The 14,950-nt window shown below is 40.1% G+C and overlaps 2 protein-coding genes across 4 annotated transcripts in view; one reads left to right on the top strand and one right to left on the bottom strand.

The window, feature by feature from the left end:
- The window catches only part of LOC106528926 (flavin reductase (NADPH)), a 6,389-nt gene extending 4,923 nt beyond the window's left edge, over positions 1-1,466 (top strand). The window contains exons 4-5 of the mRNA XM_014024213.1: positions 513-677; positions 752-1,466. Coding sequence (XP_013879667.1) covers positions 513-677; positions 752-909 — 323 coding nt within the window. The 3' untranslated portion in view covers positions 910-1,466. The remainder of the gene's footprint in view (positions 1-512; positions 678-751) is intronic.
- Positions 1,467-3,166: 1,700 nt separating this feature from the next.
- Positions 3,167-13,972, bottom strand: LOC106528925 (long-chain-fatty-acid--CoA ligase ACSBG2). 3 transcript variants are annotated; one of them, XM_014024211.1, is made up of 16 exons: positions 13,494-13,972; positions 13,277-13,396; positions 12,528-12,601; positions 12,301-12,449; positions 11,493-11,779; positions 9,266-9,354; positions 8,424-8,544; positions 8,260-8,340; positions 7,928-8,077; positions 7,472-7,639; positions 7,209-7,390; positions 6,910-7,140; positions 6,124-6,341; positions 4,227-4,366; positions 3,897-4,140; positions 3,167-3,651 (listed from the first exon to the last, which is right to left on the bottom strand). In XM_014024211.1, the coding sequence occupies exons 3-16, from the start codon at positions 12,587-12,589 to the stop codon at positions 3,560-3,562; spliced, it is 2,214 nt and encodes a 737-aa protein (XP_013879665.1). In that variant the 5' UTR covers positions 12,590-12,601; positions 13,277-13,396; positions 13,494-13,972; the 3' UTR covers positions 3,167-3,559. The 3 variants fall into 3 exon arrangements, with proteins under 3 accessions (XP_013879665.1, XP_013879664.1, XP_013879666.1); XM_014024210.1 differs by having other exon boundaries at positions 13,277-13,340; XM_014024212.1 differs by having other exon boundaries at positions 11,493-11,776; positions 13,277-13,340.
- Positions 13,973-14,950: the final 978 nt, after the last annotated feature.

Genomic DNA, 14,950 nt, shown 5'->3' with positions numbered 1-14,950 from the left:
TCCAGACCAATCCACAATCCTATACCCTGGATTAGATTATACCCTGGATTAAAGTACATCTTTCTCTCAAGCAAGTATGAAAACAGGGCTTCACAAACATTTCCATCCCCTTAAGGTAATAACAACTGTCTCTCAACAAAATTTGCCTGAATGTTGGAAGGTAATATGTTTCTGTGAGCCTTGTACATAAACAGTAAAATATTATATTTAACCAAATCATAGAATTTCTAAATTTTCAGTTTGCAAAATAATGTATTTGATGGATGGTTGTAATGTTTTCTAGTGATAATTCTTACAGCTCTTTTCTGTAAAATAAAAATCGGATTGSTAATTGTTTTGCAAGCTTTRCCCCAGACTTCAATACAATAGATWAAATGTGGAACAATTATTGCATTAAATAACACAAGCAGAGCTTTAACTCYCTGACTTTATACAGTACTCTTAATAGATTTAGATATTTTTGTTCTTAAATAATGTATGATAATAGATAATTTTCCTCTTTCTTTTGTCAGCAAACTCTGGAGCTCAGTCCTCGTACCTGATCCGGTTCCTCCTGCTGCCGATGATCCGCAGCGTGCTCAACAACATGTACGAGATGGAGCACTTCCTGCAGAAAACAGAGGACATCAGCTGGACCGTGGTCCGGCCCCCCGGCCTCAAAAACCTGCCGGCCTCAGGTGAAAGCAGCGCCGTTGTTCGTTGTTCGAGGAAAACAAAACGCCGTGTCGACATGCTTGTGTCTCCTCCGCAGCTCAGGAGTTTCTGACCCATGAGGGATACTTTGTTCCCGGCGGCGGCGGTCAGCCGGCTCGCAGCTCGGTGGGCAGAGGGGACGTGGCTCGCTTCATGCTCTCTTTGCTCAACAACAACGCCTGGGTCAAACAGGGCGTCGCCATCACCACCAAGTGAGGGGAAAACACCAGAGGGACAATGATTTACCTTTCAGTCGGACATGTCTCCGTGCTCGTCACCCACYGTTTTTACCAAAGATGTCGTGCGATTCGTCAGAGCTTCAATAATSTGTTRGGGATCAGTCTCAGCTACTACCACATCAAATATTAGCTCAATRTCTGTCAAATTAACYGAGTTACAGCCAATGTTTTTACTGCTAATGTCAGTTAGCTGGGGCAGCMATCTTGAAGCTTTACTTTCTGAGAGTTTCAATCAGGTTCATGAGATATTTTGCTAACAATCACACACAAATTAGCCCACCAATATTAAGTATAAGTAATATTAAATAAGGTTTTCTCTTCACSCATTAGAAATAGTTTTATTTTTGCGTCTGGGGTAATTTAGAAACTAATTAAAACGTTCTTAATTAGTTTCTGTTTTTGCAGCATCTTCTCTCTTTCAAAAAGTGTCGTTGGTTCTGTTCTAATTACAGATTTCAGTAAAATGAAGAGAGGATGGGCTCRCGCCGAGAAACAGTTGCTTTTTAAGTAGAAACATTACATAACTCTTAAAAAGTAAAAGTGTTTTCTTGTTGAGATGCTGCCACAGCAGGAAGGGATTTTATTTGTTAGTTTTAGTTTTTTTTTACGTCAAACAGAAAAAAATAGGTTTTAATAAGTTATAACTTTACATGCTTTGACCCGTTTCTGCCTTTTTAAAAATTAATTGTCTTTAATGAGCGACGTGATGTTGTGCCTCCTTTCARCCACATGACTGCAGCATACAGCGRGTAAAATAAGTWTTGAACACGTCAMCATTTTTCTCAGTAAATATATTACTAGAGGTGCTAATGACATGAAATTTTCACCAGATGTTGGTAACAACCCAAGTGATCCATACATACAAAGAAATCAAACCATAAATGTCCAGAAAGGAAGTTATTTGTAATAATGTGGAATGGCACAGGGGAAAAGTATTGAACACACTTACTGAAATTTATCTAATACTTTGTACAAAAGGCTTTGTTGTCAATGACAGCTTCAAGATGCCTCCTGTATGGAGAAACTAGTGGCATGCATTGCTCAGGTGTGATTTTGGCCCATTCTTCCACACAAACAGTCTTCAAATCTTGAAGGTTTCGTGGACCTCTTCTATGAACTCTGATCTTTAGTTCTTTCCATAGATTTTCTGTTGGATTCAGGTCAGGTGATTGGCTGGGCCATTCCAGCAGCTTTAGTTTCTTTCTCTGAAACCAACTGAGAGTTTCCTTGGCTTTGTGTTTGGGCTCATTGTCTTGCTGAAATGTCCAGCCACGTTTCATCTTCATCATCCTGGTAGATGGAAGCAGATTTTTTTGTCAATAATGTCTCTGTACATTTTTTCCACTCATCCTTCCTTCAATTATTTGAAGTTTGCCAGTACCATATGCTGAAAAACAGCCCCACACAATGATGTTCCCACCTCCAAACTTCACTGTTGGTATGGTGTTTGTTCAGCAGTGGAGTCTTGCGTGGTGAGCGTGCATACAGGCCATGGTGGTTCAGTGCATTACTTATTGTTTTCTTTGAAACAATCGTACCTGCTAATTCCAGGTCTTTCTGAAGCTCTCCACAAGTGGTCCTTGGCTCTTGGACAACTCTTCTGATAATTCTTTTCACTCCTCTGTCAGAAATCTTGTGAGGGGCACCTGGTCGTGGTCGGTTTATGGTGAAATAATGTTCTTTCCACTTCTGAATTATGGCCCCAACAGTGCTCACTGGAACCTTCAGAAGTTYAGACATTCTTCTGTAACCGATGCCATCATTATGCTTTGCAACAATAAGGTTGTGAAGGTCTTGAGAGAGCTCTTTACTTTTACCCATCATCAGATGGTTTGATTTCTTTGTATGAATGGATCACTTTGGTTGTTACCAACATCTGGTGAAAATTTCATRTCATTAGCACCTCTAGTAATATATTTACTGAGAAAAATGTTGACGTGTTCAATACTTATTTTACCCGCTGTATAATTCAGATCAACTCTCTCTTAAATCAGTTTCTCTTTTAATCACAGCATAAAATGATCCTTTGAGGGAAAATCTCTGAAGATGTTGCACTGAAACCTTAAGATAAAATATTCTGTACAATATTAAAGATTTTTTGCATTAAAACTCTGAATTTAACATGAATTTGTTGCCGTTTTGTTTTTTTTCCAAACTGCATCCAAAGTTCAACTGTAAATGTCACAAAGCATGAAAAGGTTAYGTTACAGAAATAAATACACATCTTTGTTAGATTTCATCAGAATCACTTGTTTTTATTAATTTACAGAAAAGCTTTTACAAAATAAATATATATTCAAAAAGGAGTCAAACTGTACATGACGCATACACTGATTTACTTAAACTGAAACAGATTTTGAAACTTCACAATACTTGTCAACAGATGTTTTTGTCCAACATCCAGATGTGCATAAAACTTTTTAAAAGAGGTATCAGAAATAACCCATTTTATGGTCAAGAATCTTGCATCACAGTGAATTTCTATTTAAAAACTATTTTAAAAAATGTCATAAAAATGATAAAAGTGAATGTTTTTGTTGGTGAGATGAAGGTTTTATGTGCAAAATACAAAAGCTGACACAACAGAGCAGCTTTTTTTTCTACCTTTCCCCTCATTGCCATCAGCTCTACTGCTTTTCTGTCGTCTCTGCGTACATTTCGTCAATTTTATCCTGGTACATTTTCACAACAATGGCCCTCCTCAGTTTCAGGGTGGGTCCTGCACGGATAAAAGAGGAAAAACAAAAGAAATGGTGATAAATACTTGTTTATTTGATGTAAATGTGCAGYTTCTGCAGAGTAGAGCTGTGCATTAAAACATTAGATTTAATCCCTGCAGAACAAACAGAACTGGAACAATGTTTGCTTTTATATAACTAATAAGTTARACATTAATGCTTCCTCCTTTCATAACATGATTTTAATCAGATAAGGGAGAAAAACAGCAGGTGTGTCGGTGCTGACCCAGTTCTCCTCCGCTCACAGAGAAGTCTCGCTGCAGGACGACCCACTTCTGGACCTTCTGGGCGTTGGACGTGGACCGGGCGTTGACTCGCTCCAGCCCCTCCTGGATGGCTTTGTAGACCGCTGCCTCCTTWTTGGCTACGATCTCCGACACCTTGGTGGCCTTGACGCCGCGCTGCCGGCAGAAGTCCAGTGCTTCGGGGCTCAGGTCGTCCGTGGGGTCGCCGTTGTCGTCCATCACACACTGCGGGTTGAAACAAACAAAAAAAAAGTGTGCTTATTGATGCGGCAGCTGAGGGGATCGGCCCGCAGCGACGAAGACTCGGTTACTTTGAGCGTGAGGAGCATGGAGAGGAACTTGAGCTTGTCTCCCACCAGCATGGCGTTGCTGATGATGGGCACCTCGCTCTTCAACGCCTCCTCGATGGGAACCGGAGGRATGTTCTCGCCGCCGGCAGTGATGATCAGCTCTGCAGAAATGACAAACTTTACACAACCTGTCGTTTGGTTTTCACCTCAGAGAGTCAGCATTTTTGAAGTTAAACTTCATAATTTGGCTTTTTTGAAAAAAGAATAGAAAATTTTATAAATGTGATGGAGTCAATGTCACAAAAAAAAGAAAAAAACCCTCATAAATGCACTTTTTTAAACTGCATAAGTGATGCATTTAGTCCTGAAATGATCAGCAGAGTTGTAAAGTAACTAAGTCCAAATACTTTTTTACTGTACTTAAGTAGAAATTTTGGTTAGGTCAGTGTCAATTTGTCAATGTCAGTTTATTTATATAGCACATAAAAACAACAAAAGTTGACCAAAGTGCTTCACAATTCAGTCAAATGAATAAAACAACAGAGCAACACGTAAATGTAAACAATAAGATCAATTTAAAATAGAGAAAAACCTTAAAAACACTTTCTTTAAAATAATCTCAAACTCAACCAGAATTAAAGGCCAGGAAGTAAAAATGAGTTTTAAGCAGAGATTTAAAAGTCTCAACAGTCTGTACTTTACTTGAGTAATTATTTGTCAGCCTACGTTTTACGTCTACTCCTTACATTTTTAAAAAAGTTTAGAAGTAGAGAGTCATTACTCCTATTTCATTTCAGCTTGTTATTGTTAAAAAAATACTATCCTGAAAAATTGTGTCTCCTGGATTGTGTGAATTTAATAGTGGTTGGATGAGAAGTATAAATATATACCATTCTGATACTGTATTTAGTTTGTATACAATTAATCAAAGCTGCACGCCATTAGAAAAAAAACATTTTTTGAAGAGGTCACCTTCCAATAAATGTATTTTGGAAAACCTAACCATTCATTTTTACTCAGTACTTTTACTTTTATCACTTAAGTACATTTTATGTCAGAAATTTACTTTTGATACTTCAGTACAAAATAAATTAGATAATTTAAGACTTTTACTCAAGTAATATTCTTAGAGGAGACTTGAACTTTTACCAAAGTCATTTTATGATAAGATACTTGTACTCAAGTATCACTTTCTGGTACTTTATACAACACTGATKATCAGTGAGATCATTTCTAGAAAAAGACTAATTGTTCCATGAGTTTTTAAAATAAATAAAGTGACTACAACTCAGTCAACTTTACAATAGAATAGAATAAAACTAATAATATAACTTTTTAATATTTACATTTATTTAGCCAAAATTTTATTAAGGTTTGACCAGAACAACTTTGTAATTCTTTCATAATAAAATGTTCTTAGATTTCTGRCACAAAAACAGCAAGTAATACATATTTATTTCCTTTAACTACCACCTTATGCGCTTAAAATTACAATTTTTTTGTATTTTTTTAAATAAGCATTTTTAAATTTTAAACTTTAAAATCTCAACAGTTGTTCTTGTTTTAAAGTTAATTTCAGATGTTTTTATAATTCAAAAGAATTATTAAATTAAAATAAAACAAACAAAACAAACTTTTCTTTTTTTGTCATGTTTTTCTACATTTGTTTTGTCAGAAAAATCAGGTTTCTAAAGCGATTAAACACAAAGCTACTTAGGGGAATAAAAATACGAGTGAGTTTATTTGTGCTTTGTGTGTGGAAATAAATCTTTGTGTTTGTGCAACAATGTCCTGAAAACCAAACCAGCCAAGCAGCCAAGAAAAGTTTCAGCTGAATTACATAAAATGTGACAAAGGGTTCAGATAACAGTTGCTGTTATTAAAGAGGCCTCTGAGGTCAGCAGAAGGTTCAGCTCACCTTTGATCCTTCCTGTGATGTACAGGAAGTCGTCCTCGTCGTGTTTCCCCAGGTCTCCGGAGCGCAGCCAGCCCTCCTCGTCCAGAGCCTCCTCCGTTTTGTCGGGCATGTTCAGGTAGCCCATGAAGACGTGACGACCCCAGAAACAGATCTCCCCGTTCCCGTCCGCGTCCGGKTCCACCAGCTTCGTCTTGCAGCCCGGCACCACTTTCCCACAGCTGCAAACCGGAAGTCAAAACCATTCTCATGTAGTCATTTGGCTTCTCTTCCAATATTTTTCATTGCTTTTATCGACCATGCAGCTCTTATCAGCGATATTTTTTATTTCTTCCGAAGCAGCACTAGGGAACAAACTCAGCAAATAAACGGTGAACAACAAGAAGCATAAAACACGAGAGCTGAAACACTTGCTGACAACTGAAACYTAAATATAAAACTGTCTGAAGCTCTAGACCAGAGGTTCGGGTCCCAGGACCCCCAGGGGTCTGCGAGCAGTATCTTGGGGTTCCTCACAAACTTCAATAAATTGTTAATTTGGTTTTTATTTAAAAAAAAACGTATATGGGGAACAAAGCACTGATATAATAAACCTCCCAAAAAATGATGTTACCACAGTATTTATGGCTAAAAATGACAGGAAATTATTTTTAAGACAGCATGGGGTTTATGAGAGGGTCCCTGGAAATCTTTCATCCTTGTAAGTGGTCCCCAGATGCAAAAACTTTGAGAACCCCAGCTCTAGACCACTTAAATAGGTGAGATGACCCATAATGCTTTGCTGCTGACCTTCCGGTGCGATACTCGGTGATGGAGAGGGTGTGCGGCCCGGAGCTTTCGCTCATGCCGTACAGCTCCCTCACTGGGATGTTCAGGCTCAGGAAGTACTCCARGGTTTCTTTGGTGATGGGAGCAGCTCCGGTGCAGCAAATCCTGCTGCGGTCGAACCCGAGGGCGGCCCGGACCCTCTTAAACACCAGGTTGTTGGCCAGCATGAAGCCCCACGGCACCACGTTCTCCCTGCGGCACGAACACGCCAGTTAAAAACCGTCAGCGCTTTCATCCAACAGTCCTCGCCGCAAACTCACCCTTTCATCATGCTGTAGTTATACTGCAGGCCGATGGACTTGGCCCAGTCCGACAGCCTCTTCTTCAACGGGGACACTTTGGCGCCAGCGGCCTTCATCCTTTCCTGCATCTTCTCCCAAACCCGAGGAACGCCCAGGAACCCGGTTGGGTGAACCTCTTTCAACGTGTTTACCAAGGACCCCTGAAAGAAACAAGTAACCGGTCAAAAAAAAAAAAAAAGCAGCCAGCCGTGGACAACTCCGCCGTGAAAACTCTTCCTCGCCTTGAGGGCATCCGGCTCCGCGAAGTACACGGTYCCCGCGGCGCTCATGCAGACCCACATGTCGATCATCTGGGCCGCCACGTGGCTGAGCGGCAGGTAGCTGACGAGGACCTCCTCTCCATGGTTTGGATTCAGGATAACCGACGCCGTTCGGGCCGTCCACGAGATCTGACGAGGGAGAAGACGGAGGGGGGGTGATATTTTTAATAACCACTAAAACCAGTTCAAAACCAAGTCATCCACAGAAACATCAGCCTAAAAACAGAGCAGGAAAGGTCTGCATTGGGCCGTAAAGGTAGAAGTCAACCAGTTTCTTTCAATCTGTTTTTCTATTACAGCTCAACATTGTCCAGTGGAAGCAATCAATAACCATCAAAAGTCGACAATCTCTCAAGGAGTGGACCTGGTCCTGTTGTTTTTGACCCCATAAAAAAAGCATCGCCTCCTGTTACTCACGTTGTCATGGCTCAGCATGACCCCTTTAGGGTTTCCAGTGGTTCCAGACGTGTAGATGAGCGTGCAGCACTGGTTGGCCCGGAGGCTGTCGATCACAGAGTCCAGCCKCTCGTCGGAGACGTCTTCTCCGAGCTGCATGAACTCGTCCCACTGCAGAAACGCGCAGAGTTCACGTTAAATCCACGTCTCTCCTTCCAACCAAAACTGAGCCACAACYGCTTTGTGCTTAAGTTTAATTACCTTAAATTACAAATTAAATAAAAGGTGATAAAACATCACTCATGCACGATATAAAAGCAAATGTCTTTAACACGTTTGCTGTGTTTACATACTGTGTAAAGGAACGGCGTTTTCTGCTGCAGCTCGCCTTTATACTGGACGATGGCTTTCAGGTGAGGTAACTGATCTTTAACCTGACGGGCGAGACACAATCACACGGTCAGGTGAGGCGAGWTTCACAGCTTTACTGTAAAAAATAAGGGACGAAGCTCCTGACCTTCAGGATTTTGTCGAGTTGTTTCTGGTTTTCYACAACCAGGACGTTTGCCTCGCAGTTGGCAGCGACGTACTCACAGGCTTCGGGGGAGTTGGTCGTGTAAATACCAGCCGCCAGACCCCTTTGACGCAAACAAAACACGAATTTACTTTTTTTTCTTTAAATGATTCACTGCTAAAGAATTTTCTGGCTGCTAATTACTTGCTATCTGATTCATTCGAGCAAAAGTTCATTTCTGTTGAATCTTTTAACCTTTTAAACTAATTTTTAACTGTCTAGAATCAGGCTGAAATTGCACATCAAATAGAAAGTAACTAGGGATATTTTGCTAACAGACAAACCAATGGTCCACTTTTTATTGTAGAAAGAAACCAGTAAAATCAGTCATTCACGGGAAGTAAAATTTACAAAATACTTATTAAAGGCCCTGTCACACAAAACAACTTATGCTAACTTATGAAACATTTTTAATGTTTAAATTGCTAACAAAATTTATATATTTGATCAATTTGTTCAAATTAAATTATGTACACGCCAAAAAGAAGCTTCCTGWTGATTTTTTCAATTCCATCTTCAGAGTAGATGTCTTTAAAATGTTCATAAGTTGGCATAAGTTGTGTAGTGTGACAGGGCCTTAAAAGCCATGATAGTAAATCCTGAAATTTATAGATTCACCCAGATTTCGATACACAAGCTGCCAGATCTCAGCATCACCGTGGCTGACTTCTAAACCAAAGTTCTCTCGTCCCCATCGTGTCTTTTCCCTCGACCCGATCCAGTTTGATTAAAAACACAAACAGACACAGAACATGTGAAACACACACACAAACGCATGACCTCACCCTGCCAAGATGCAGCCCACGTCTGAGATGAACCACTCCGGAGAGTTGAATCCCAGAATGCCGACTCCGTGGAAACGTTCCAGGCCCAGCTGCACATGAAAACAATATTCACCCTGTTCATAATATTATACAGATATAGACCCAAAGATGGGACTTTTCTAGATGATAAAAAAAATCACTAGTGCAAAGTATAAATATGCAATTCGATACATTTCCAAATGTGAGCAGAACATGAGAGCAGACTCCATGGCTGAAAAACTTTTATGTAATAATGTTACTGGCTTTTGGAATGAGGTAAGAGCTTTAAACAGGTCTGCTGCATTACTCCCCAGCGCCACAGAGGGCATATCTGGGGCTCATAATATAACAGAGCTTTGGAGACACCATTATTTTGACTTATTTAATTGCATTAAAAGTGAACCCTATAAATGGGAAGCATTGCTGAGAGTGATACAGTCATAATCAACCCTATTGAAGTCAAGCAAACTATAGCATACTTGAGTGAGAACCAGGCAACAGGTTCAGATAGCATTACAGCAGAACATCTGAAATATGCCAGTCAAAAAGTTGCTGTGTTACTTGCTATGTGTTTCTCTGGGTTTATGACTCATGGGCAGCTGCCTGATTCCTTATTATCTGTTACTCTGGTGCCTGTAATTAAGGATAAAACTGGCAAGTTTGGACGCTTGGATAATTACAGACCGATAGCTCTAGCTATAGTGTGACATCAAAGGTCTTAGAGAAAATACTGCTTGGTCATCTTAATCAGTTCATTTGTACAAACGATAATCAATTTGGTTTCAAAGCCAAGTTGGGAACTGATTTCTGTATTTATGGCCTGAAAGAGACAGCAAATGCATATATAAGAAAACACTCATCTGTGTTAATTGGGTTTATTGATGCCTCTAAGGCCTTTGATCGAGTCAACCATTACAAGTTATTTGATAAATTAAAAGAGAGAGGAGTTCCAGACAGCATTTTAAGAATTTTAGTTTACTGGTATKCTAACCAGAAAATACATGTAAAACAGGGCAATAACATTTCTGCCTCTTTTGGGGTGAGTAATGGTGTGCRTCAGGGTGGGCTTCTTTCACCTGCATTGTTCAACTTGTTTATGGATGATTTGTCTAAASAACTGAACCTTTGTAAAACTGGATGTATGATCAGTGATACTTTGGTTAATCACTTTATGTATGCTGATGATCTGGCTGTCCTCTCACCCAGCAGTGCTGGTTTTCAGCAGTTGTTGAATGTCTGCTCTGATTAAGGTTTTACATATGATGTGCAGTATAATGCCAAGAAAAGTGTTGCGCTAATATGCAGGACAAAAGCAGACAGAGAACTTTGTTTTCCTGATTTTTTTTTTTTCTGTCGGGGTAAAAGTTAAATGTATGCACTAAAACCAAGTATCTGGGTCACTTCATCACAGACCAGCTCTGTGATGATGATGACATGTATCGGCAGTGTCGCATATTATATGCCCAGACCAATATTTYGATGAGGAAATTTCATATGTGTTCAGGTAATGTAAAGATATGTTTATTTAAATCTTACTGTACATCTCTGTATACTTCCATCCTGTGGTGTAAATTTAAAATAGCTAGTATGCAGAAGCTTAAAGTTGCTTATAATGACTCCTTGAGAGTTCTGCTAAAAAAAATACCCAAATTCAGTAGTGGAAGTGAGATGTTTTGTAGTGCTCATGTCAAGACATTTCAAGCACTTATGACAAATTAAATATACAAATTTATGTGTCGTTTGTGTAAATCTAAGAACAGTYTTATTTTAATGTTGTCACATCCTTCTGGGAGTGCATTACGCTACCAGTCATCTTTATGGAAATACTGGTATGCAAGTCTTTTATACGTTTTTTCTTTTCTGTTTTGTATTATGCTTGTTTTTTGTCTCTTTTATGTTAACGTGGACCATGAGTCTATTGAATAAACTAATCAATCATTAATAACAATACGGTGGATCCAAGGCTCAGTTCCTATTCCTTTGACCCACATGTAGTCACAAAAGCCAGGAAATACTCCCAGGATTTAGTTTTCAGCCCTCGGAGAGCAAAGCAGGGGACAGAACTCAAAAGGTTTGTGTAAAAATGATGATTTCTGGCAGTTTCTGTTTCTGTGTTTATTGAAAGTGTGACTTTAAAGTAACACCTGTGCAGAGATAAAAGTGCATTTCTTTGTTAAAGCTTCCAGAATACTCAATTAAAAACACCAACCTTGAGGAAACCTTTAGCTGCTGCTCGGCACTGCTCGTAGTACTGCCTCCAGGTCAGGGTGGCCCATCGCCCGTCCTTCTTGGAAACCAAAGCCGGGTGATCCCCGTACTGTTCCACCGTCTCCAGGAACATCTGGTGGACGGTGACGGGGGTCTCCGAGCCCGGGCCCGAGTCCTCCATCCTCAGTCTGACCGCCCGGTCTCTGCGGGAGACCCACAGCTGCTCTGCGGGGGCCAGGGTGGTGCCCAGGCTGGCGGCAGACAGGCGAACGGCCCTGGGCTCSTCTGCTTTGGAACAACAGCTGCATTTACTCGCCATTRATGGAAAYGAATGTTTGTTTGTTTTTTCTCAAAATAAAACAGCGAGCAGTGGCGGTTCAGAGGCAGAGAGGGAGGCRTGTGGGAGGAATGAAAACACCCCTGCAGGTGAGTCCAACCTGCTGGGCCATGATTCGTAGCGGGCAGGGACGTTACCTGATAYGGAACAGGCAGTGTGGAATGTGCTCACTCACCCCACCAATCAGCTTTGATCAGGACTTACTGAGGCGTAAGATCAGGATTTAAAAGATTTCCCTCTTATTGTTTCCATTCYATTATTTTTCCTTTTCGTAGAAGAAACTAAAACGCTCTTTTGTCTGCTCCTTTTGCAGAAAAAAAAAACCCTCAAGTTTCTCCACGCCTGAGCAGATCTGCCTCCACAGAAACATTCAACTGCTCTCAGAATTTGCACTAATTATATTTGATTTTTATTATTTATGATTATATTAGGTCCACTCTGTCCTACTGAGACAGTCAGAGACATTCAGTACCTGGTAAATGTCCTCCGTTTGGCACAGGACATTTGGGAGATTTGGCGGGACATTCAGGGGAAACCTTTGAAACTGGATCAGCTTTTCCACAGATCCTCACGCTGGAGTTTGTTTCTACGTCCGTCCCATTTTCCTTCTGAGAGCAGACGCTAAAACATCCAAAGAAAACAGCATAAATCAAATTACGATGACAAACAAGCAGACTATTCTTTTTTTTTTTAACCTACCCGTCGGCGTTGCYGTCAGTTTCCGCCACGCTGCTCGTGACTGGACTCTCTTCAAAACTCATTATTTATATTTGCTAGAAACACGAAGGAAAAACAAAACAAAGGAAAAGAAGCTGTTAACCGAGCGACGCTCCGGKCAGATAAGACGCACTGTTCAGAACCAGAAGCATTTATACGACGCTGACATTCAGTGAAGTCACTGCAACAGGTCAGAGCGAAACGCTGATCCACATGTTGAAACTCTAAACATTGTGCCAGAACAGGCATTGCTTCATCCGCCGGGCACGGATTATACYGCGTGCCTGAAAAACGTGGCCACCTTTAACCTAAATAATCATTAAACCTTTGTCTTCACTTTGACATTAAGTGTCTGCATTCTTCTTTACAAACAAATCAATCAGCTATTTGAGTTTATTTTTACAGATAAATTAGTGTTGCTTCATTAAAACCCTCATATGTGTGGTCTTTTTATCCTTTATCCCTTATTACTTTCTTAGTATCCTATACAGTGCTTGATCTTTTTCGTCTGCTTGTCTCTTGGCATTCAGTGTGGTCGGCAAAATAAGAATTTCATTGCTCAGGGAAACATGTTTCACCTTTGTATATGACAATAAACACTTTGCATCTTGAAGCTTTGAACTTGCATAAAAATGAATAAAAAACACGTTAAGTTAGAATTTCCCAGATCTAAAGGATTATTAAGATTTCTCAGGTCAAGACTTTTCTGAACCAAAGTTCATAAAACTTACAAAAGTGGCGTGTGGCAAGAAAAAAATCTTTGCTCCAAATTGTGTAAAAGTGACTCCAAGTGTCCTGGGTAGCAGAAAAAAAAATTGAGACTCAGATTTGATCATCAACCAGAAAAGCAGCTAAAAATCAAAAGCAGCAATAATGAGAAATAAAAAAAATACAAATTAATAATGTTAATTTAAGCCCGGTCTGACAAAAACTGAAATGACATCTTACCTCGTCTGTCTCCCTCAGCTGAGTGGCATCAGTCAAGTGTTGACCTTTAACCCTTTCCGGAGCTCGACCTTTGCCCTCGGTGGAAAGTATCAACCTTTAGRCGACCTGGACGAGGTCAAAGTCCTTCCCAGCCTTCGCCTGTAGAAACTCACRCACGGCTCCTGACTCTTCAAGGTGAAGGAACCCAGCACTGAAGCAGTGTTTGGACCGAACGCAGCAGCTGATGGCTGCTGGTGGCGCGGCACAAACAATCGGYAGGGAACAGATTTATGGATCTTCCAGGGCTGAGGGTGGAGGTGGTGTTAAAACTCTTATCTGTAGACGAGGCCCAGCGAGGTAGGAATGATAAAAATCACTTATTGTGAGAATGGACAAGACTTTGACCTATAAGCTAATGAAAAGTTGAAAATTGGGCCACTCAGCTGTTTTTTTTATCCCTATCAGACTGACACATCTGGAAAGATGCAGATCATTAAGTACAGAAGAGGAAGAGATGTTAATTTTTACTTCSTTTGTGTTTCTTTAACCGACATCAGCCAATACAAATGTAACTATAACTAATTTATTTTATAGATATTTTTGCTTAAATATGATCAGGAAGTAGCAGAGAGTCATCTCARCTTGTAGTCCAAGCTTGACATCTTTGCTCAGATCTACTTCTTATGGTCAATTTATGGTATTTAGGAGGATTTGGACCCAGGACTGCAGACCGATAAGGCAACACTCAAAAATAAAACTGGATTATATTGTAAAAAAAATAAATAAATAAAACAAAAATGCTGACATGGCAGCAAAATTTACAAAGAAACAGAGGATCAAACACAAGGAGGCATGAAGTGATTTAAGAAGGGTGACATAGGCTGTGGCGATGAGGAGAAGTGCTGCAGCTGTGGTGCAGGTGACCAGAAACTGACTGAGGAGGAGGTCACAAAAACTTATATTCATAGACTAAAACACATCAGTCATATTTAAATTTGTAAGGTGTTAAACTCTAAAGTATAGAAGCATCATTTTKATGTTTTGAATGTAACAAAATAAAAGTTATGATTTAAAAATAAATACTTAATAACAGATCTTAATAAAATGACTTAAGCGCTTTAACAGTACCCCTCTGGAAACGAGTCCTTTCAGACAACAGGTCTTCAACACGAGTGAAATTAAGATTTAAAGAAGCGTCTTTAACTTGAGCTTTGTTTTCTTTTCTGTCCTGCGTTGGTTTTTGCTAATCAAAACCTGCAGGAAGAGCTGGATCCAGTGTTCAAAGTGAATATAGGTGAAAGTTTAACTGTATTTCTGCGGTGACACACAGTTACCTCTCAAACACTAACATCAGTGAATCACACCACCCGGTCACACCACAAGTCCTGACCCCAAAACTCCCTGCTCTCCCTCTCAAACAAACACACACACACACACACACACACACACACACACACACACACACACACACACACACA

The sequence above is a fragment of the Austrofundulus limnaeus genome, unplaced genomic scaffold (assembly GCF_001266775.1).
Source record: "Austrofundulus limnaeus strain Quisiro unplaced genomic scaffold, Austrofundulus_limnaeus-1.0 Scaffold413, whole genome shotgun sequence".
NCBI lineage: Eukaryota > Metazoa > Chordata > Actinopteri > Cyprinodontiformes > Rivulidae > Austrofundulus > Austrofundulus limnaeus.
This window is presented reverse-complemented; position numbering and strand designations above follow the sequence as displayed.